The 25091-nt window shown below is 40.8% G+C and overlaps 1 protein-coding gene across 1 annotated transcript in view; it reads left to right on the top strand.

Annotated features, from left to right (window-relative positions):
• LOC126482074 (Kv channel-interacting protein 4-like) overlaps nucleotides 1–25091 on the top strand; it is a 510131-nt gene that overhangs the window by 181464 nt on the left and 303576 nt on the right. Inside the window, exon 4 of the mRNA XM_050106049.1 lies at nucleotides 13037–13107. Within this exon, the coding sequence (XP_049962006.1) occupies nucleotides 13037–13107 (71 nt within the window). The remainder of the gene's footprint in view (nucleotides 1–13036; nucleotides 13108–25091) is intronic.

Here is a 25091-nt window from a genome sequence, read left to right on the forward strand (position 1 = left end):
AGTGTAGGAGATCGCTCCCCACACCATGATGCCGGGTGTTGGCCCTGTGTGCCTCGGTCGTATGCAGTCCTGATTGTGGCGCTCACCTGCACGGCGCCAAACACGCATACGACCATCATTGGCACCAAGGCAGAAGCGACTCTCATCGCTGAAGACGACACGTCTCCATTTGTCCCTCCATTCACGCCTGTCGCGACACCACTGGAGGCGGGCTGCACGATGTTGGGGCGTGAGCGGAAGACGGCCTAACGGTGTGCGGGACCGTAGCCCAGCTTCATGGAGACGGTTGCGAATGGTCCTCGCCGATACCCCAGGAGCAACAGTGTCCCTAATTTGCTGGGAAGTGGCGGTGCGGTCCCCTACGGCACTGCGTAGGATCCTACGGTCTTGGCGTGCATCCGTGCGTCGCTGCGGTCCGGTCCCAGGTCGACGGGCACGTGCACCTTCCGCCGACCACTGGCGACAACATCGATGTACTGTGGAGACCTCACGCCCCACGTGTTGAGCAATTCGGCGGTACGTCCACCCGGCCTCCCGCATGCCCACTATACGCCCTCGCTCAAAGTCCGTCAACTGCACATACGGTTCACGTCCACGCTGTCGCGGCATGCTACCAGTGTTAAAGACTGCGATGGAGCTCCGTATGCCACGGCAAACTGGCTGACACTGACGGCGGCGGTGCACAAATGCTGCGCAGCTAGCGCCATTCGACGGCCAACACCGCGGTTCCTGGTTTGTCTGCTGTGCCGTGCGTGTGATCATCGCTTGTACAGCCCTCTCGCAGTGTCCGGAGCAAGTATGGTGGGTCTGACACACCGGTGTCAATGTGTTCTTTTTTCCATTTCCAGGAGTGTATTTGCCTGCAGCTCTTGATGGAGAGAGATGTATTAGGATGGGATCTATGTTGACGGAGAATCCAGAGGAGGCTTGCTGCAGTCATACCACTTCCTCGTGAGATTGCGCAGGAGCTAACGTGCGGATTAACTGCAATAGCAGCAAGAACATTAATTCCCCCCTATTCTGCCGTCACTTGTTTCCTTTTGTTACATTGCCTAGGTCTTACACTACCACTTTCACGTAACTGTTTGAAGTCGTTGATAAGTAATTGCCGAGTTGGTTGATGTTTATTGCGGTATCTTGCCGCATGCACCGTAAGAGAAGGAACTGCAGTCTTCCCATACACCATGAGCATGTCGGCTTTTTCTGCGTTGGTAAATTCCATCGTCCACTCACGATGTACAGCTGCTTGGACTGTAACATACTAACTGACGTTCAGTAGCAGTGCACTCAAGGAACACACAAGCACCCTGTAACGAAATATGCAACATCGAACCTAGATACTACGCAGTTTGAAGACACAAATGTCGGTCTGGAAAATTTCAAACTACGATATATAGTAAAAGGCTCCCACAACAGTCCTGCACCAAGCCTCACGGACGTTCTGTATTGCCCTCTTTTAGTTTGTTATTGTTAAAAGGCATTATTCCACTTAAAAAGGTGTATTTTTGCACAAAAAATACACTTTCTAAGCATTATTACAATCTGTTGATTGGCTAACATTGCGGTCCCCTGATTACCGATCCATTCTGCCAAAACCGCACATCAACAGCATTTTACATTTCCACAATACTTGTAGTGCACAGGTTAGGTGATTCATCCTTCATATCGACAACATTTAACAGTTCGATAACACGATGACGTTTCAAATGGCTCTGAGCACTATGGGACTCAACTGCTGAGGTTATTAGTCCCCTAGAACTTAGAACTAGTTAAACCTAACTAACCTAAGGACATCACAAACATCCATGCCCGAGGCAGGATTCGAACCTGCGACCGTAGCGGTCTTGCGGTTCCAGACTGCAGCGCCTTTAACCGCACAGCCACTTCGGCCGGCTGATGACGTTTCGTTATGAACCTTACACAAGAGGACAACACTAACTATGTTTTGAAACAAGACATGTTTTCTGACCGCCAAAACCGATGCTCGAATGTCTGTAGAATCATGTTGAGCAATCCTACACGTGAAAGGTATAAGTTCTGTGCCTTCTCTAGTTATTATCATGCTGGTTTTTCCAATGAAGTTCAGCCCTGACAATTAAATTTCTGATGTGCAACCGCACAAACGCTCTTCCTTCTTCTAATATTTGTTTACCTTCCACTCATCTTCAAGTAAGACGACAGACTGTAGACATACTAAAGCTACACGACTCGCTCCGTCCTTTTAAACCCGCGGACCCCGCCACTGTGTATGGGGGCACAGATACACGAGCACCAGACACGTTGCTCGGTGAAACGAGGTATGCATAAACTGACTCTGTGACTACACAGTCGATCAACACTGGGATATTTATGTATCATTATGAGCTGCACTAAACCGAAGCCCTTGCAGGTTTATTAAAGAATGCGCTGGATTTCAAGATTCGTCCACGCTAAAGCCACTATTTCTGTTGGTTAAATTCTTTGCCATCCGATCTATTAGGCTATAAGAGTCGGATGTTACCTACTGTGTTCCATTCGTCTTTCGATTATAGGCCTACCAATTGTCTGGCCGATGTACGAAGTGCCACAATCGCAACGGATTTTGTAAACCCCAGCTTTGCAGAGCATCAAATCATCTTTGACGAACCTGCTGTCTTCGGTGAAGGACGAAAAATCTGTTTCACTTGTGCTTGGAGATTATGCTAGCTTTGTTTGACAGCCGTCTTCCCACATATAACACGAAAGACATGGATTTAAATTTCTCTTTGTACTCTTCCTCGTTCCTTATTTCCACCTTAGTTTTATTCGTAGCACCTTACGTATCTGTTGAGGAGAATACCCATTTGCTGAAAAAACACTCTGAAAAGTGTAGATGCTCGTCCTGCAGACCGCTCTCGTCAACAGTGCTCTGTGCTGTGTGAACCAAAGTTCTCAGAACGTTCATCGACTGGGCGGGATGGTGACAGTTATATGCATGTAAACGTAAGTCTGTGTGAGTCGGCTTTCGATTAACTGCGTGTCCCAAGGTGCCATTATATTTGCGACGAACCACAAGATCCAAAAATGGGAAGCATCCCTAATTGCACGCCCAAAATTTAATAGATGAGTCCTTGCGTTGCAAAATCATGAAGCTGAACAGAAGTTTAGTGCTTCTTGTAGCTTAGTAATAACATTCTATGTCTCATTGTTTGGACACACATGATAAATTTGATCAGCAAGATATTCCTGTACATCTTCTGACGGTAAACGTATGAATTTTGATGGAGAGAAGTTGATTCCAGCTTCAGAAATAAAAACCTGTTCGTCTTCTTTTTTTCTTCTTTCTCAACGTGTTACGCATTTGCCTGTTACGTACGGTTGTTCAGCGCTCCAGTTATCTGTAGTTGGTTTCTACTTCATCCCTCCACCTGTTTCTACGTCTAGTTATTGCTAGTTTCCTGTTTGTCGACAGCTCATTTTTATTTTGGGGATACTGTTTTCGTTAATGGTTGTGAGAGAGTGTCGAGTACAGACTTCTGAGGAAAACCAACTCAAGTGAACAAGTAACAGTGATTCCACAGTAAATGCGCCAAGGAAATGTAATACTCTTTTGGCAGTGGAGGATCCTGAGGATGACAGTAATGTGCCGGCGAAACTAGTCATGTGAGACAAAAGATCTTTCTCGAGATACAGCTGTGGTGGTACTTTTTCTCATAAGAAAATTTTTGTCTGTCGTTAAGCACGTTGCAGTTGTTTACGTTCTGCATTCTTTGCATTGCTTCTGCTTTTCTGTCACCTGTTTATGCTGTTTGTGGCAAAATAAACGCAGCCTTGGACGCCAGTGAATATTCTTAAGTCTGTGTACTGTAACTCACTTTTTGAGCGTCATTGCTCTTTATTTACAGCAACACTAAATCAGAACAACAGGCTCACTGAATAAACCAAAAAACTGTACTCATCATCGCAGCATAATTTTTCTTTCTGCAATCTTTTGTTCGAACAGCGCCAGTATTTTAGTTTAAATGTAAGATACGTCCACTTCAGTTTCTCTCTGCGTTCCACTGCGGTCGAGGTCGGTACTTCTGCTGTTCGCATCGAGTTCGTTGTGTAGTTAAGCAAACCAGCTCAACTTCTGCTCGAAAATGTCTACTGTCTGTCAAGCGAGATAAATCGAAGTTTCGAACTTGCGACGTCTCAAGGGTTCGCTTTCAGTTCCTAACTCACCTCCAAACTACTTCAGAGAAGACGGTTCGTTCTTAAGACGAAGTATTGGCATACCACTTTCTCAAGAGGCAGGAGAATGGGTGCTACTTTAATGTTTTGGTGCAGTGTTTCTTTAGGTACCGTATTCTGCAACGAGCATATTCTACAGAAGCGGATAAGCAGAATACGGAAGAATTAAACACACAAAAGAGTAATTTTTACAAGATTCGGTTGTCAGTCACTGTGTCAATAATTAAATTAGGGAAAAGTCGCGTAAAATACTGAACTTAAGCGGTAAGATCAGGAACTTAAACTTTAGGTGTATTGCCTGACCTTAATGGTTCATGCTGTGTGCTATAACATTACCAGCATGTTTTTGTAACTATCTAGTTTGAGATATGTTTTCATAATATAATTCCCCAGATTTTGGAGAAAAATTATTAGAGAACAGTCTTACCTCAGCATGATGGCACGTTGACGAGCAGCGTTACGTAAAATGATAAACAAGATTTACCTCAACAATAAATAATATTAATTCTCAGCAATGCTACGCTTTGGTGGTTTAGAAAAGCAGTCACAGAAAATGTTGTTGTCGTTGAAGTGGTCTTCAGTCTGCAGTCCAAAGACCAGTTGGACGCCGCTCTTCGAGTTATTCTATCCTGTGTCAGTCTCCTCATCTCTACATAACTACTGCAACCTACATCCGCTTGAACATGCGACCCTTAGTCTTAATCTGTCAGTTTTACTCTGAATACTTTCTTCCATATCCAAACTGACGATTCCTAGGTGCCTCTGGAAGTTTTGTATCAACCGGTCCCTTCTTGTTGTGCCACCGCACTCATTTCTCCCAAATTCGATTTATTACTTCGTATTGGTTATTCAGTCTACCTATTTAATCTTCAGTGTTCTGCAGCATCACATTTCAAACGCCTCTGTCCACTCCTTATCAGTACTGCTAATCATTCATGTTTCACTTCCATTCAACTGAAGTAAAAAAATGGAAATGGAGAGTGGTTGGTGATGCAGCAATAATAATAATAATCATAATAAATGCTACTTTTTTCCGGTATAGGTAGCACTAATCGTTGCAGTTTGAATGTGTGTGAACAGAACTGGAGCACTGGTACTCAATCAAAACATTGTTGAAAATTTTGTTTACCTTCTGTGCTAACACTCTTCTGCCACCTTTGTTCGCGTATCTTTCGAGAACTTATTCGGAAATTCCATTTTTTTTGTATAATTTACTCCTGTTCATTTCTCACAAACTCAGCAGCAGCAGTAAATGTTGATTACTTTCTTCAACTCTGCCTCTTTCTTTCATTTTGTACGTTCTTCAGAATCTACTGATGTGTACAGATTTATTTGTCATCTGAGATTTTAATTATAGCGCAATGGAACTGATAATATTTTTCTTAAATCGAAAAGGTGTCGACGAGTGTCATCTTACCCTCGATCCAACGTTAGCAGACATCGCCCCTTTTCGTTCCAGCGACATTCCAGGAAATCCAAATGGAAAAATATACCTCAGTTTATGATATCTAAGCATGCAATGAAGAAAGTATAGGTACTTAATGTACATTGGAATTTGAAGATTTTTTAGATAAGTCGAATGACGATCAGTTTCGATTTAGGAACGGTAAAGACACCAGGGAGGTAATTCTGAGGTTCCGCTTGATACGGAAGCAAGACTTATAAAAATAAAGAAACGTGCGTTGCCATGACAGCTGTATCAGTTACAACGTGTCTTTATGCACCTAAATATCTAGATCAGGGCCGCACAAACACGGAAAACCGCACGCGTGCAAAGCGAGGTGCAGCGAGTGCCTGCACAGTGCATCGGTTCAACTCGGCATACTTCGCCTCAACTCGGCTTGCTAGGTGAGGCCGACGCTGTGCAATGCTGAATACGCTGCTAGACGGCTTAGTCAACATTGGAATACGTAAGCGCAAGATAATTACCAGAATAATGGAACCATCTGCTCCAAAAAAAGGTAAAATTGCCGAAAGTCAATTTAAACCGGAATGGGAACTCTCCCACTTTTTTGTACGTTGTGACGATAAATCCAAATGTCTAATCTGCGGTACACTAATTACGTGTGTCATAAAATCGTCTATTGAAAGGCACTACAGCAAATTGCATTCAGAAAAGTATAGTGATATAACAGGGGATGCCAGAGAGGAAGAATTACGGAAGTTGCAAACTCTTGCAGAAGAGAATTCTGTATCTACAAACGAGGTTTGTTGCAAGTACTTTAGCATGTATATTTTGGTTAAAGGTCATGCGAAACGAAATAACATTTGTTTAGATTCCTTAGTTTTCGTTTTCGCATAAATTATTTCTAACACATCTTTTTTTCTCTACTTTAGGGTGAAGAAGATGAGGGGTGTTGCGAAAGGACTCTCAGAGCTAGTTACAAAGTTGCTCTACGTTTAGCAAGAGCTGGGAGGCCATTTATGGACGGACCATTAATAAAAAACATTATGTTGGACGTAGTAGAGACAATGAATCCCACATTAGCTCCCGCGTACAGCAGAATACCACTTTCCAGAATGACAATTCATCGGAGAATCAACGACATTGCTGAGAATTTGCATGAACAACTGGCAGCCAAAATTGAAAACTTCCTAGCGTACTCCATCGCACTTGATGAGTCCACGGATATTAACGACACGGCTTAGTTAGCAATGTTTTTGCGTGGCGTGGACGACGACCTACATGTAACGGAAGAGCTCCTGGATATGATTTCGTTGAAGGACACTGTTACAGGGGCGGATATTTTAGCAGCTGTTGAAATGGCAGCTGAAAGAATAGGACTCCCTTGAGAAAAGCTGTTTTCCGTAACCACAGACGGGGCACCAGCAATGTGCGGTAAAGCAAAAGGGTTTACTGGCATACTGCGGAAAAAAACTTAACATGCCGAATATACCTTCCGTTCATTGTTTTGCACAGCAAGAGGCTCTTTGAGCGAAAGTTATCGGTCTTCAAGATGTGATGAAGGTAGTGGTGCGTATCGTGAACTACATTCGTTCTCATGGACTCACTCATCGTCAATTCAAAGAATTTTTGATTTCCTTTGAAGAGGAGTATCCAGATATTCCCTACCACGCTGAGGTGCGCTGGCTGAGCAGAGGGAAAGTGATTTCCCGAATTTTGCGACTACGTCACACTGTGGCTCAGGTTTTGGAAAGCAAAGGACGTCCGGAGCCACTTTTTCATGACCCTGAATGGGTAGCTGATTTAGGATTTTTAGCAGATATTATGGCTCTCCTAAATGATTTAAGTCTGAAACTCCAAAAAGAAAACAATCTCATCAACGATATGATCAGCAAAATAAACGCTTTCTAGTATAAACTGAAGCTCCTCAAAAATAAAGTTTCAGAGAAAAATACGCAACACTTTCCTGAACTAGGTAAGCGAGATACAAATTGTACCTTTATTAAAACAGCCTGATTTTTATAACCGCTCTAATCAAAACGGTACTATGTTTTTGTTTGACAGCATCTGTGCAGGAAGGAGCGCGCTTTGAAAAATACGGCGAGGTTCTACAATCCCTTGAAAATGCATTTAACGACCGATTCCAGGTAATGAGCCGGTATATGACATACAGCTAAATAAAGGAGATTGCGTTACATATGCAAGTGTAACATTACATTAAAACCAATAGTACACATTACATGTTTATTAAAATCTATCGCATTTTAGTACTTCGAAACAACGGCTTACATTACTTTCATTTATTAACATTGGCTTTGTTATTGTTTCAGGAAATTACCTACCTGCAGACAATTCTCTATGTTTTTCTGAAACCTTTTTCGATGGATATTGAAAGTGCGCCTTCAGATTTACATTTCGAACTAATTGATTTGCAAAGCGATGTTCACCGAAAGGATGTGTTTTACAATACAAAAGGTTTGCTCCAATTCTACCAGAATTTGCCGAAGGAAGAATTTCCCAAGCTACACAGAGAAGCAGCGAAGATTATTTCTATGTTTGCTTCCACTTGTGTATGTGAAAGGTTTTTTTTTCTGTTTTGTCTTGTACAAAAACTAGATTGCGTGCGAGTATTTCTAATTGTAATTTAAAAAATTCTCTCAGAATTGCTGTCAGCCAATCTCTTGTTCCAGATCTTAGTAGCATAATTGCAAACAAAATAAAGAGCACATAGGAAGATACATTTGTGTTGAAACCAAATTTAAAATTGTTACCATTACAGTTATTATATAAATCTCTTTTGTACCGGTGCACCAAACTAAGCTCTCCACCTAGTGTACATTAGTATTTGGCAATGACGAAGACAGCAGGGTAAAAGCTTTGAAACAGGTCGAGACAGGCGGCGCGAGCGACACAAGCCAAGGAAGTGAGAGGCAGCGCAGTTGCGCAAAGCCGGGGAGTGGGCGGGGGGGGGGGGGGGGGCTGCACCGTCGTCAACATAGCGCAGCCGTCTTCTGCACTCTGCACTGTGCGACGCACTGGTGCATGCACCTTGTGCGGACCTGATCTAGATGATCATAACTATCTGATGATGGGTATCACCTGAAACACGTCAAATAAAGCCAGTGGTTCCAGGATGAAACTTTTACTCTACAGCGGAATGTTCGCTGATATGAAACTTCCTGGCAGAGGTATTAGCGGAAGTTAAGCTGTGAGGACGGGTCGTCATTCGTACTTGGGTAGCTCAGGTGATAGAGCAATGCCGGCCGCGGTGGTCTCGCGGTTCTAGGCGCGCAGTCCGGAACCGTGCGACTGCTACGGTCGCAGGTTCGAATCCTGCCTCGGGCATGGATGTGTGTGATGTCCTTAGGTTAGTTAGGTTTAAGTAGTTCTAAGTTCTAGGGGACTGATGACCACAGCTGTTAAGTCCCATAGTGCTCAGAGCCATTTGAACCATTTGATAGAACAATGTTAGCCGACGTGGTAGCTCAGCGTGTTCGGTCAGAGAGCTGGCTAGTCTCTACAATAAACAAAAACAAAACTGAAAAGATCAACAACGAATTTCAACGGATGTCATCTGACGCCCGCTACGACCTAATTTAACGAACAATAACGAACAAAATGCAAAAGAAAAAGGCGGTAGAGCACTTTCCCGCGAAAGGCAAAGGTGCCAAGTTCAACTCTCGGTCCAGCACACAGTTTTAGTCTGCTAGGAAGTTTCAAAGCCACTCGTTTTTTAACTAGTCGCGTTTCATTTAGCGGCTAATACAGCAATTTTGCACCATTCATATTAATTTACAGTACTGTTACATCCTTCCCGCGCACTTGATGTCACAATTATAACGTTCGTAGCCGCTGTCGACATACAAAAAGCGTTCGACAATGTAAAATGGTACAAAGGAAATTTCGTCGCCGATTAAAGTTATGCGCCAGACCAGTACTCGCTCCTAAGACCTTCGCCTTTCGCGAACGAGTGTTCTAACGACTGAGCAATCCAAACACGACTAAGCCCCTCCCCGCCTACCCCCCCCCCCTCCTCTATCCCCCTCACAGCTGTTCTTCCGCCAGTACGTCATTTTCTATGTTACTAACTTCACGGAAGTTCTCCTGTGTACCTGTAGAGGGTAATAACTGTAGGTGAAGTCAGAGACTGCTATACATCCAACAAATAACTGAGGACGCTGGATACAGATGCTACTCTGAGGTGCCGATGTTGGCACACGAAAGGAATTCGTGGCGGGCCACAACAAACCATTAAAAAGGCTGATGACAAGAAAGACTCTGCACTATCGTTTACATACTGGGGTAAATATTTTCGTGTGCTACGCTTCAGTACACACTTTTGCTTATCGCAATAACAGGATGAAACTTGGAGGCGAATCACATGTGGCTAGCTGCTGGGGATTACTGATGATGTATGTACAGGTCCTCCATCTATTGTCATTTTCGTCAATTATCAAATACTTCTCATCTTTTCCATTTTCCCTGTGTATTTCATGTAGTTAAAAGGCTGCAAAAGGGATAAACTTTACGCTTAATGTGAAGGAAACACATAGAAAAATATTGAATCTCAATATCTAAGGATTGTCAACTATGTAGGAAAAGATAGATTGCTACTTCCGCATAGAATACACGTTCCGTTGCAAGCAGGCACAATTAAAAGACACTTACATGAAGCTTTCGGCCACAGCCTTCATCAGCAAAAGAGAAACACACACCATCCATGCACACAAGCAAACACACCCCATGCACACATGACTGCCCAACTGCTTGAAGTATGTTTGCTTGAGTGTGCGAATGGTGTGTGTTTCGCTTTTGCTGATGAAGACTGTGGCCGAAAGCTTCTTGTAAGTGTCTTTCAGTTGTGGCTCTCTGCAACGCAACGTGTCTTTTTTACGGTAAGTAGCATTCTTTATTTCCCTACATTGTTGATATTCCTGCCTGTAATTTTCATTGTTTAAATATTTAAGATTTTGTTCTTCCTAACAACTGTAACATGTCTACGTATTTCTCATCATGAATCGTTTAAGGCAAATTCCATGATGGCTCCTTTGGAAAGGACTGGTAAAGTTTCTTTCCAAAACCTTTACGCATCTGAGATAGTGCTCTAAAGGCATCGCAGTCGAAGGCACGTTAAACCCTAATATTGCTCCTTTCTTCATTTCAGGGTATTTTATGTCTGGTGTGGTTATCTTTGTATGTAAGTTAATGTAACTAGCTTACACAAGAAAAGTTGACAAGTAAATCGATTTCAGAGCGTATTCACAATTTCGAGTATCATGAATGCTTCAGACTTGCACACAGCACTCATCATTGCTCTGAAATAATACCTGACTTTCAGTAAGAAGAGTAATAGTAAATCGTTGTGGGTGAATGAGTCACATACGTTTGTTCTTCTACGTCCACAAACATGACGCTTCGATTATTCTGCATGGATCTTCAATTTTGCTCTGATTTTCTCCGTGTTCAGCTGTCTGAGGGCAACAATAAACTCAAGATCCCATCAGAAGTCTTGAAACTTCGAGTTTCTAAAAGAAGCAGAAGACTACAATGGTATGGCTTAATCACCCAGAATATTTTGCTTTCATTAACTTACTTACACTGAGAAGCCAGAACATTATAACCACCTACCTAATAGTCGGTATGTCCACCTTTGGCACAGATAACAGCGGCGACGTGGCGTGTAAACAATGAAGTCTTGATAGATCGCTGGAAGGAGTTTGCACCACGTCTCCACACACAAGTCACCTAATTCCCGTTAATTCCGAGAAGGGGGGCGATTAGCTCTGACGCCACTGGGGGCCGAACCGCACAATATGCCTGGGTTCGGGTTGAGACGGTTATGGGGTGAGTACACTGCTACGGCGAGGACGAAGCCTCTCCGTCGTTTCTAGGTCCCCAGTTCAATACAATACTAGCATTACCTTTAATTAGTACTCCGTTATTAGCTGGACATAGGACAATCACTAGATATTAGAAAAAGACATCAGAATGAATCTTGTTGACAGATTACATCTGACTTCGCCTATTGCATGAACTGAAAACCCTATTTTAACGCACATTTCTCTTGCCGACTGAGATAGCTAGCATACAAAAAATTTTTCGATTAACATCAGCTGATCTGCACTAATCCTAAAGACTAATTGAACTGTGCCCAAGTGCAATATCTGTGAAGTTTGGTTATGTTGCATTACCAATTTGTTTCACCACAGTGAGCAGCGAAGGTACGTCTGAAATTCAAATTATCTGAATTCAAAAAAATTCCAGTTGCTCTTACAAGACTTATTACTCATTGATTTCGAGTATCACTTCCATTTCTAGAACAAAACATTGAAACGACATAAAATCATCATTCAGTGACGAACCTGCGTGTGATACTGGATAGTCAGAAAAGCGAACTGAAAGTTTACCAACAGTCTGTTAAAATACTTCATCGTCTCTTCAAGTTCTACTGCACTGCTGAAAGTTCTGCACCTCAAAAATAGATTCTTAAGTAAACTTTAAATGTAATATGTGATGGATTTCAGTCTGTACCATATGTGCTGTTTCTCTCTCTTACTGTTCTTAACTGTATTGGTAAATTTTGTATTGCTGTATATATATATTAGATTGTACATTTAGTAGATAAGATTTAATTTAGGGTCTTTAATTTAATATGACGCATTATTTACAAAATGATGTTTAATTATGAGTAATGTAAAAGCACATCAGAAACTAAATGCCATTACATCAGGATTTGTATAAATTTAGTTCTTTGATTCTATTTTAGTCAACTGCTGCCACACTATTACTTTCTTGTTCCATTTTTTATTCTTCAAAATTATTTACATAATACGTTTTAATCATCTTCTGATAAATTTCTTATATCAGAACATAGATTTTTCTTTTATAGTTTCAGAAATTATCAATATGATTATAATTTACATTGTTTTCCAGTATTAGAATTCACACACTGAGTATATACCCATTATTGTAACGGTTTGGTAACAGTCATGTATTCTCTAGCCCTGTAAATAGTTCCTGCAAAACCACACTTGGTCGAAATTCTCGTATTATTTCAATTTCATATTAAAAATGTTCTGTCCTTCATTTTCGTAAACAGAAAGTTAATTCCATGGTGTTAGACATAACATTACATACTACAAAAGTGAACATTAAAACGATAATTTTACTATCAAATCTGACATTCACATTGCTTCAGGTATAATCTGAAGAAGAGAAATAAATTCTCAAATATGGCATCAAGAGTCGTAGTAGAAATATTGATGAACATTCATGCCGCTTTTTGTAGTTCATCCCATTTCATAACATACGTCTTTATCACAATTTTGTTTTATCTTTTAACCTACACTATTTGCCCACCATGTTTAGGGGATTCTGTTGGGGACTTTTCTTCTGTTTTATCAAGTCCATCAAACAATGAATGAAATCTTTTTGTTACAGATGCGAGTCAGTATGCGCATTATGTGTTCAACACCATCAAACATAATCAGACAGGGAAAATTAGTTTTGAGGTAAGTTCACAGCACGCTGTACACCTTATTTTGCACCACAATGAATTTTAACATTGTAGCTAGATCATCATTTTTAGAATTTGCTTCAATTTCTTATCACTATAAATCCGCTGGTATTTTTATCAGGTTTCCGTTTCAAAAACAGCTCTTAACAAGTATGTCATGTTCTCTGCGTTTCCAGTATTCTAGAATTTCGAGACAGCATACTGTTACTTCTCTGTATGAAATATTTTGCATTCAACGTAGCACGTGGAGAGAATAAAGCTAAAGACAGGCTTGACACACTCACAAAACTGCAGAACTACAGCAGGATCTTCTCTAAAAGTAAAATATATACTTTTTTTGGCACTGGCAGATCAAGCTTGGGATGAAGTGTTTATGAAAAAAAAGTAGATACTAAGTTCTCTAAATTCATCTCGCTTAAAATAATTTTTTAGTAGCCACTCCAACAGCAGCTGCTAGGGAAAGCAGAGGGAAAGCTATAGGCATTAAAACTCCAAGACATAAACATCTCACTTCCTTGCAAGAGAACTGCATTAATTCACATTTACTAAGTAACAAACATAATATAAAAAATACAGAAGGACAGTGTTTGCTGTATAAATAAATTGTTCAGTGACAATATATAATGCAGGAAATAACAGCAAATTAGTATGCTATGTCAAAAACTACGAAGCTCTAAAAAGGCAGACACCAGTGTAACAGTGTACAACTGAAAGATGAAAGGAAAATAATGGAAAATCCAAGGGAATATACAAATTTTGTAAATGACTACATTTTGTTTTTGCAGAGAAGTGGCAGCAAAATCATTCTAAAACACACGTAGTACCCACAGTGAATTACGCACTTAGCACAATGATATTCTTTCCACAACAAGCTTGAAGTCAGGAAGGCAATACAAAAACTAAAATAAGTCAAATGGCGCAGATAAAGTGCCAATCTGTACTGAAAGTATGCCCAGATAGCATATAAACCACTTTAACAAACATAATAAATGTGTCCTTTAGTTAAAATATTTTTGTAAAGTACCTTAAGCATGTACATGTTATTTCCTTAAAAGACTATATTAAAATATATTTCTCAAAAAATAATTGAAACCGCAATGGAAAATAAACTAATCAGTTATCTGAATAAATACAACTTTCTGAAGGACGATTTGGTTTGCAGGGTATAATAAGAAGAATATCATCCTAACACAGTTCACAAAATTGTTACTATAAGTTACTGAGCAGGTTGGCTATGTTGTGGACACATTGTTAAACTTGTCCAAGGCTTTTGACATCATTTACCACAAAATACTACATATTAGATGCACTATGCGTAAGAAGAACAGCAAATGAGTGGTTTCAGTTTACCTGGAGAATACGGTGCAAAAAGGTAGAGACAGTGCACACTTCAGCTGATGATAAGGCTTTAGTAAAACAATTGTCAGACAAAAAATATAAACATAGGTGTAACTCAGTCTAGTATATTAGGTCCAATTCAGTTCTTAACATATTTTAATGACTTTACAAGCCAGTACCAGACAAGAGGAAAAAGTTCTCTGTGCTGATGATAATCACCAAAAAACCACCAGAACCAATAATTAACATTTAACATGAAGAAAACAATGATGATAATCACCAAAAAGCCACCAGAACCAATAATTAACATTTAACATGAAGAAAACAAACAAAATGTTCTCAGTGTAAAAGGGAGAAATTTATTTCACGTTAAGTATAGATTATAAACCAATAGATTTTGTAACACACTTTTTAGGTATGAATATTTACTGTCAATTACTTACAACGAACACACAAATATAATGCTAAATGGGATATCATCAGCGTGTTAAGCTCTCGAGGTACTAGCACCAGTATGTAACAGCCATTTTCTTTAGTGACGCACTATTCGCACCTATCTATTCAATTCTTGGCTATAGTATGCTTTTCTGGGAATCAAAGTCGCAAAAGATGACACAATTTTCAAAGTGCGTGAAAGAACTGCAACAATAGTAACTAAAAGTAGTAATTAGTCTCACAGTAAACAACTGTTTAAAAATCTGGGTGCTTTAAGTGCGCCAAGTGAATACACCTAGCAGTCTGTTGTACATATCAGGGAAAATATAAGTAAGTATTTTATTTATAGTCCTATGCATAATCATGGAAAAGAGCCAGTATGTACTTGCATTTATCGAGGAAAAATAAAATTCGCGAAACACCGTTTTCTATCAGGAAATAAAATTGGATGAAAAACTTGCCAACCTAGATGAAAAAGATTTCTAAAATGTGTCTATTTAAAAATGCTATTAAAACTTTTTCCGTAAGTAAAGATTACTGACAACTAAAGATTATTTTGAGAAATCATAGACGGGATTGCTAACGAAAGGGGACAAACACAAAACTCTGTCAAATTGAAATAATGCAATGTTTCTTAGAAGAAAATTATCAGTCATTATAATAGTAAGATATACAATATTTAATTTTTTATATATATATATATATATATATATATATATATATATATATATATATATATATTCTTTGTGCTGCATTATTTTGATAGATGAGATATTTATCAATTCTATGATTGAAAGACAATCAGCAGATATAGGGCTGACTGTAAGTTCTCAAAACGACCGGTGTAAAAAACAGGATAAGTTTAGCATTAATCTTAACGTAATTACTGCCTAAATTTTACAAATGCCCATTTCCCAAATTTTACACTGTTCACTTGATGCAGTGTAAGTAGTAGGGAGGAAACTACCGCTCGACTAACCGTTCTCGAGCTTGGAGCAGCATACACTTTATGGGTTCAGCGTCGGGACTGCGTAAGTTTTCAGTATGAGACAGGCAGTCGAAGTCCTCGTTGCGTAGTTGAAAATTTTTTACGAATGTCGTAACTAGGCTTGGGTCATCGCGCACGTTTGCTACGTTATGAAGTTTTCGCAAGAGACGGACGTCATGCATGCAAAAGACTCTAAGATACTGTGAAATTTTGTGTTTGGAGTTGATCTCATTCGCAGTCTGAGAACAAAAAATTAAACAATAGTCACCACCAAAAATATAGGGAGAAGTATAGAAATTATCATAATAAATAGTCACTACAAATATCATATTCCAATGCAAAGCAACTAGTATTCTTCTTTAGTGTATCTGTCATATGACAGGTTTCAACTGAAGGCTCCTCTTTGTGTCCTGTTCTGGGCATCTACCTTCATCTTTTTGTATTTTCGTCCTCTTCTAATGTCATCCACCATTCCAACTGTCTTCCTACCTCTTCCTCCCATTCCTTCGGATTTTCCCTCTGTTATTTTTGTTGTCAACAATCCCTTAGCAGTATATGCCCCAGCCAATATTTTTCCTCTTTTTGATCACTTACTATAATCTTCTTTCTTCCTCTGTTTTCTTCGTTACTTTATTCTTAAGTCTACCTGCCCTCTTCACCTTGAGCGTTCTAAGTAACTGCTTCGCCTTTTCAAATGCTTTTGCATCCGTACGACAGATAAACAATACGCATGGCTATACATTAAAGCATGTTCCATCTTTGTCTCAGGGCCAACACCCAGCAGTATGTTAGAAATAGTGATGTAACTTCCAGAAAACCGTCTGAAGATGAACCTGAAAAAGTTCTAAAACCGGTTCATAAAATAGTAATTAACTATTCAAAAAAGACTGGTTGCAGTTTTATGTATTTACATTCAATTAACTGTCATGGCTCTATCCGTAATGGATAAGCATAATCTGAATATGAGAATTTAAAAAGATTGTAAATTTTACAGTTATTATAATGTCCTTGTAGCCCCTAAATTGATAAGAAACATTCGTCTAACCTTACATGGACATGGGGCGCGCTCACAGGGCGCAAAATTTAGAAGCCCCAACGCTAGCCATTGCGCCACATCTCGGCTTATATTTTCGCTCCCTTAAGGTATCTAAATTACACCGAAAAATTTTTGACCATCGTTTTCGAGAAGCTGTCGAGTATGTATGGATAAGCTGAGACAACTGTTTGCTCCTTTTGACTCCTCTTCTGCTGAGTGAAGTTTCTGAGAAGTCAGGATATGGTACTTGCTGTGTTCTCGTCCTTAGTCGCCAGTAGTTGAGTGCTTAGCGTAAGAGCCTAGAAACTGTTGTCGCTGAAACGAATTTCGCTAGATATCATTTTTTTTATTTTATTCATTAAAAGTTGAAATGTTTACTAACAAAAATTTAACAATAACTTTTAATCAAATAACGTCTTTTTATTTTTAGTTACTACTCACATTAAATTTCGAATATTCACAAAAAATAATTTTATATAAAAAATGCGTGACCTTAAATGTGAAATAAAATGTAATATTTTTATATAACAGTAAAGTATTAGCATACTCGTATCAGATTTATTTTCACAGAATAAGTAATTAAAAATCCGAAAATGTGACTTTTATTTAAAACTTGAGTCAATATTTGTTAATTAACGTATTGCGTCCATTATTCGAACTTTAGATTGGATTTAGCACGTGCAGTCACGCTTTAATTAGTTTAGCATGACCATCTCCTTTTGTCATAAAGGAAACAAGTATACACAGGCTTTTTATTCCCGACGGTGTCTTGGAAGTCAAAGTAAAGTAGTTATTGTCTCCTGCCACGTAATCTCATTTTTGCCGAAAATGGCATATTGAATCTAATTTCCATAAATAAGACGTCGGCTATCAGTTTCAATAACATTGATGATTTATTTAAACTTCGCTCCACATGTTTTGCAAAATATATAATTTGTGACGTAAGAGTTGAAATATTACGCAACACCAAATGTAAGGGAAGTTTATACAAAACGTCTGTCTCCTGACCCATTGTCAACAGCGTCTGTCTTCCTCACTTTCAGAGATAAAGGCGCAAGATCAATACAACTACTACGTTTTAATCTCTTTATGTAGGTCACTTACGTTAAATATAAAGAGGTCTTGGTAATTTTCATATAAGATTTCTACTTCTTTGCATTGATCTATAACGATAAAAACGTAACTTTGCATCCTGTTTTCGACAGTGTAATGAGCTTGATTTTGGCAGTTGTTTTGATACTTGTAAAGACGATATTACGCTTCAATGCCGATTTTTCTCTAAAAATGACATTTTAGGTTTTATACAGGGTGATTCAAAAGTAACAATACGCACTTCTTGGTTGTAACGTATGGATAAACATAAGAGCAAAATTTGAATAAAGTTTTTTTTTCTGAAACCGCTTTATTTGCGAGCTGTGATATATAATGTCATTTGTGGCAGCCATTACCTTATACTTCAGTACGGGCTTGTCGTGTACGTGGCGTGTCGTGTACGTCTGAATATCGACTGATATTGCTTCACATTTCAGTAATAAGGCAAGAGAGTGTCTCAGAGTTGCTCATCCCGAGCTAGATCTCCGGGTCTTAACCCTGGACTTCTATCTCTGCGGCCATCTCGAAGAACTTGAGTATGGAGTTGCAACTGCGAATGTAGCAAAACCATATCATCAAACTGCGCAGAATGAGATTAACGGAGCATGCGACGTTCCGAGAGTGGTAAGAAGTCGAGGAAGTAACTGCCTTCGTCGACATAGACATCATTTCGGACATGTTCTAGATAGTTGAATTGAATTTCGGCTCCCTTCGTGTGTTTGCTTTCTAAAAAAAATTAATTTTGATTTATTTGTCTTGTCCTTGTGATCCCTACTCATCTGCATAACTCTTATATAATGCAACTTCAGAAATAGCTTTAAATGACGTTTCACTCTTATTTTTATGCTTATATTACACACACGAAGAATGTACACTTACTTTTGAATCACCCTGTATCTTGTTTCAGTGTTATAAAAATCCTCAGAAGATGTTGGTATAATGCTTGTGAGAGTTAATTGTGTTTTATAATTTCGATTTGAGATGTAAATTATGTATCTGGTACTTGGAATGTAAAGCAACTCAGCGGTTTCGAGATGAATTGAAAAGCTTTGTGTTGACTAGAAACTCTTAGCTTTCTAACGAGCTGTGAGTTAAAACACTCATAAAGAGAAGGGACAGGATGATAGGACATCTGCTAAGACATGAGGGAATGACTTCCATGGTGCTAGAGGGAGCTGTAGAGGGCAAAAACTGTAGAGGAAGACACAGATCGGAATACGTCAAGCAAATAATTGAGGACGTAGGTTGCAAGTGCTACTCTGAGATGAAGAGGTTAGCACGGGAAAGGAATTCGTGGCGGGCCACATCAACAAACCAGTCAGTAGACTGATGACCAAAAAAAAAAGTTACCGAGAGGTAGAGGTAATGACTTTTTTACAAATACGTATCTTTTGAAGCTAAATGTTTCGACAGATTATGCCTCAGATTGTATTCTGGAATAATTTGGTTGCCTTTTAGGTTTTTTTTACAGCAGTTGTGGAAGTAAGCGAAGTGTTCTCCGCCACTGGATGGTTTCTAAGTATATTATATTTAAATACGCTGACGGAAAAATCACAATACAAAAAAATAATAAATGTAGAGTAATGAAATTTCCGGAATACATTTACCTAGGTAACATATTTAAGTGATTAACGTTCCAGGATCACAGGGTAATGCAAGTGCAAGATAAGCCGCTGCAAACGTGAGATGCCGGTGTAACCGCCAGAATGTTGAGTGCAAACATGAAGTGTTTAGGCATTGTGTTGTACAGGTGCTGGACCTCAATTTGTTCCACGTCTGTTGCACTTGGTCCGTCAATATAGGGACAGTTAATGCTGTTTGCGGATGACGCTGGAGTTGTCGTTCTGTGATGTCCCATATCTGGAGACAGATCTGATGATCGAGCAGGCCAAGGAATATCGACACACTATAGAAAAGGTTGGGTTACAACAGCGGTGTGTGTGCGAGCGTTATCCTGTTGGAAAACACACCATGGAACGCTGTTCATGAGTGGCAGCACAACAGGTCGAATCGCCAGACTGACGAATAAATTAGCGGTCATGTTGCGCAGGTTGACCACGGGAGTGCTCCTGCTGTTATACGAAATTGTATCCCATACCATAACTCAGTGTAGGTCCAGTGTGTCTGGCACGCAGAAAGGTTGGTTGCGGGCCGTCAACTGGCGTCTTCCTAACCAGCACATTACCATCACTGGCACTGAGGCAGAAACAACTTTCGTCAGACCTCTTTCCTGCCCTCCAGTGAGCTGTTGCCTGGCACCACTGGCATCGCAGTAGTAGTACTTTGGAGTCAGTGCAATACACGTTGCAAGACGTAAGGCTTGGGCCTGTCCTTAAAGTAACAGATTTCAAAGAGTTCGCTGTGTCACTGTGGTGCCAACGACTGCTCAGATTGCTTCGGCAAATGCAGCACGATGCGCGAAAGCCATACTCCCAAACACGATGCGTCGTGGCCGTCCTGAGCTAGCCTACTTGCGACCGTATATTATTGTCACCACCGCTGCCAGAAATCACGTACAGTGACTACATTCCATCCAAGTCTTTCTGCAGTATCGCAAAATGAACAACCACCTTCTCGTAGCCCTATTACAAGATCTCGTTCAAACTCCGTGAGATGATGATAATGGTGTCTTTGTCGACTTAATGTCATATTGCATCCTCATAGTGACGCTACTAGCCCCACGCTCATAGGACTAGTGCGAAATCCGATTAGACATCATCTTTCAGATGTAGAAACGCACCTACCAACTTTCTTTTATGCAGCACAACTTCTCCTTGGTGCTGCGATTTTTTTCCCGCCAATGTATTTGTATGTTTCCGCCAATGTAGGAAGGGCGTTTGAAAAGTCCGTGCAAACATAAAAACTACCTACGTGTTTGGGGTAAACCTTTTTTTTTTAATTTTTCGACATAGTCTCCTTTTAGACTAATACACTTCGTCCAACGCTGTTCTAATTTCTTGACCCCTTCCGAATAATAGGAATTGACCAAGTCTGCAAAATAGCTATTGATTGCTGCAACCACCTCCTCGTTTGAATATAATCTTTGTCCTGCCAGCGATTTCTTCAACTTGGGGAACAAATAGTAGTCCGAGGGAGCCAAGTCTGGAGAATAAGGGAGATGTGAAACGAGTTGGAATCCAATTTCGATTAATTTTCCGACCACAACTGCTGAGGTGCGGGTTAGTGCATTGTCGTGATGGAAAAGGACTTTTTTGCGGTCCAATCGCAGCTCGGTTTTCAAACGGTCCAATAACAATGAATAATATGCACCTGCAATAGTTTTACCCTTTTCCAGATAGTCGATGAGGATTATCCCTTGCGAATCCCGAAGGACAGTCGCCAAAACCTTTCCGGCCGAAGGAACGGTCTTCGCCTTTTTTGGTGAAGATTGTCCCTTAGTAATCCATTGTTTAGATTGTTATTTGATCTCAGGAGTATAGTAATGTATCCATGTTTCATCCACAGTGACGAAACGAGGCTTAAAGTCCTGTGGATTCTTCCTGAAAAGCTGCAAACCATCCTTGCATCACTTCACACGATTCCGTGTTTCATCAAGCGTGTGCAATCGCGGAACCCATCTTGCGGATAGCTTTCTCATATCCAAATGTTTATGCAAAATATTATGTACCCGTTCATTCTAGATGCCCACACCACTATCAATCTCACGCACCTTAACTCTTCTGTCATCCATCACCATATCATGGATTTCGTGAATGATTTCTGGAGTCGTAACATCCGCAGGGCGTCCAGAACGTTCAGCATCTCTTGTGCTCATATGGCCACTCCGAAAATTTTGGAACCACTTATAATTTGTTCTAATCGAAGGTGCAGAGTCACCGTAATGTTGATCAAGCTCCTCTTTACCCTCCTGAGGCGTTTTGCCTTTCATAAAGTAATGCTTAATCACCGCGTGAAATTCTTTTTCGTTAATTTTTTGACAATGACTCGACTTCCTTGATTCACACGAATGTCAAACACAAAGAAATTGACCAATATGGCTGAAACTTGATGTGCGTTCTTTCCAAAGATGCTACTAACTAAACATGACCTCGATACGCGACGGTGGTGCCATCTCTCGGACTTTTCAAACGCCCCTTGTATGTTTTCGTCAGAAACCCTCCTTTCCTTTTTTAACTCGCGAACAGAGAAACAAAATATTATAAAATTGTAAAAACATGGATGTCAAAGATAGTATCCGATGTTTATTTCTTAATTTACGAGATTTATAAGTCAGCATTTGAGTGCGCAAAATTCTACGTAAGTACTTTTTAATTATAGCCAGACGGTTCCTGAAAATTACGATATTTCATTCTTCTAATATAAGTCAAAGATTCCAACATAACTTCGTTATGGAAAGTTTTAATACCCCAACTAGTGAAAAAGTGTGCGCCCGTCTAAAGTCGCTGTCCAGGAACGGCCGCTGCGAAGTTGCGGAGAGTTGATGCACGAGGGAAGATTACCTACTGTAGAGATTGCCGGCGACAGTTTTTAGAACCCACCAGACGGCTCAGGGAAGCGAACAAGCCACATCTCAGATCCTCGGATCGGTGCTCCGCTACGCCAAAAGCTGCCCGCCCGAAGAATCCTGGCCGGTGAAGTCCGCAGTTTGCACAAGTTGTGCCGCTGGCGGGGAACCGGCAGTTTTTCTGCGGCACGGCTTTCACCTGGTCCGTAACTCAGCCTGCAGAGGCTCGGCTGGTATTGCCTGCAGATGTGAAAACTTCCGGAGCCCGTGTTGGCTTCAGGAGGGGGCGTTTCGCTTTTGAGCGAGCGCGGTGCTGACAGCTGCATCAATAGCACCGGCTACGGAGTATCGGCGGCAAGCCAGCGCCACGAAGGAGGAAGTGTTCTCTGCCTAAAGATAACTCGTTCTCCTCCCTTGACTTCGACATCATATGTGAAAGCTGCAGCCAACACTTTGGCTTACCTGTACACTCGGAATACCAATTACAGACTGTTATCAAAGTAAAGCGGTCGTTAATCCGAAGATTGGTTTGAACTCAATTACAATGAGGTGACAAAGTCATGGGATAGCGATATGAACATTACAGATGTTGGTAATATTACGTACATAAACTACAAAACGGCACTGCGTTGGCGGAGCTGTCATTAATTTTGTTCTCAGGTGAGTCTAGTGAAAGGTTTTCCGTCGTGATCGTGGCCGCACGTTGGGAATTAACAGACTTCGAACGCGGATGGTCTTTTGAGCTAGAGGCATGGGACATTCCATTTCGGAAATCGTTAGGGAATTCAATATTCCTAAATCCCCGGTGTCAAGAGTGTGCTGAGAATACCAAATTTCAGGCATTACCTCTCATTACGGGCAAAGCAGTGGCCGACGGTCTATACTTAACGACCGAGAGCAGCTGCTTTTGCGAAGAGTTGTCATTGCTAACAGATAAGCAACACTGCGTCAAAGATCCTCAGAAACCAATGTGTGGCCGAGCGGTTCTAGGCGCTTCACTCTGGAACCGAGCGACCGCTACGGTCGCAGATTCGAATCCTGCCTCGGGCTTGGATATGTGTGATGTCTTTAGGTTAGTTAGGTTTAAGTAGTTCTAAGTTCTAGGGAACTGATGGCCTCAGCTGTTAAGTCGCATAGTGCTCAGAGCCATTTGAACCAAACCATTGTACGACTTACGACGAACGTATCCGTCTGGACAGTGAGATGAAATTTGGCGCTAATGGGCTATGGCAGCAGACGACCGATACCAGTTCCTTTGCTAACAGCACGACATGGCCTGCATCGCCCCTCCTGGACTCCTGGAAACCCGTGGTCTGGTCTGATGAATCCCAATTTTAGTTGGTAAGAGCTGGTCGTATGGATCGAGTGCGGCGAAAATGCCACGTAGCCGTGGACCCAAGCAGTCAACAAGGCACTTCGCAACCTGGTAGTGGCTCAATAACACTGTAGGCTGGTCCAACTGAACCGATCATTGACTGAAATGTTTATTTTCAGCTACCTGGAGACTATTTGCAGACATTCATGGACATCACGTTTCCAAACATGTGACGTGGCCACAACTGTTTTCGACTTTTTTGAAAAAGATCCTCGAAAACTCGAGCGAATGTTTTGGCCATCCAGATATCCCGACGTGAAGTCCATCGCACAATTATGGGACTTAATCGAGAGGTCAGTTCGTGCACAAAATCCTGCACTGGCAATATTTTCATAACTATGCACGGCTGTAGACGCAACATTGCCCAATATTTCTGTAGAGGATTTCCTACGACTTGTTGAGTCCATGCCACGTCGAGCTCATGCAATACGCTTGGCATAAGGAAGTCCGACACGATATTAGGAGGTATCCCAGCCACCTCAGTACATACGTGTATATAAAAGACGTCAGTATTTTTTAGAATTTTGGAACGTGTTTTATGATCTCATTTCTGGAGACCTCAAATCTCTGAATTCGGATTCTGCAGTCTACGATCTTGCGAAACCCCTGTCCGTCGAAGAGACCCAGAAAGCAGCAGACACTGGCGACCAGTCGAACGCGGTGTTCCTTAACTTACTGAAGGCGTTCGATACAGTTCCGCACTTTGTGTGTGTGTTTGTGTGTGTGTGTGTGTGTGTGTGTGTGTGTGTGTGTGTGTGTGACCTATGTGTAGACGTCTGGTGCCACATACTTCTGGTAGGTTGCCAACGACTTGTCGAATTCGTGTTACATGGAATCGCTGTTATACGCGTTCCAAAGGTGGATTAGAATGCTGTTTAGCAGTTGTCATGATGTTTTGGGTCATTAGTGTGTATGAAATAGAAATCTCTCTGTGGATAACATTCAGAACCGTATTCCCCGCTATGAGCACTGTTGGCATGCTGGCCAAAAAGTTCACACAGAAAGGAACACTCAGACCTAGGGTTTCAAATGTTGAGAAAACTGATTGACAGTCCAATCTACCGCGTTAGCTGTTTTATTGTAGTCGCTCAGAGACTGGTACAACCGGTTTCGGACGACGTATGTACAGCCTCAGGAGTATTTATGCGAAAAAAATTTTTACACGTCACTTTATAAGAAACATACTACTGACTTACTAAGTTTAGAATTCTTAACACTAAAAATTAAAATCATGGCACACGAATTAATAA

The sequence above is a fragment of the Schistocerca serialis genome, chromosome 5, assembly GCF_023864345.2.
Source record: "Schistocerca serialis cubense isolate TAMUIC-IGC-003099 chromosome 5, iqSchSeri2.2, whole genome shotgun sequence".
Classification (NCBI taxonomy): domain Eukaryota; kingdom Metazoa; phylum Arthropoda; class Insecta; order Orthoptera; family Acrididae; genus Schistocerca; species Schistocerca serialis.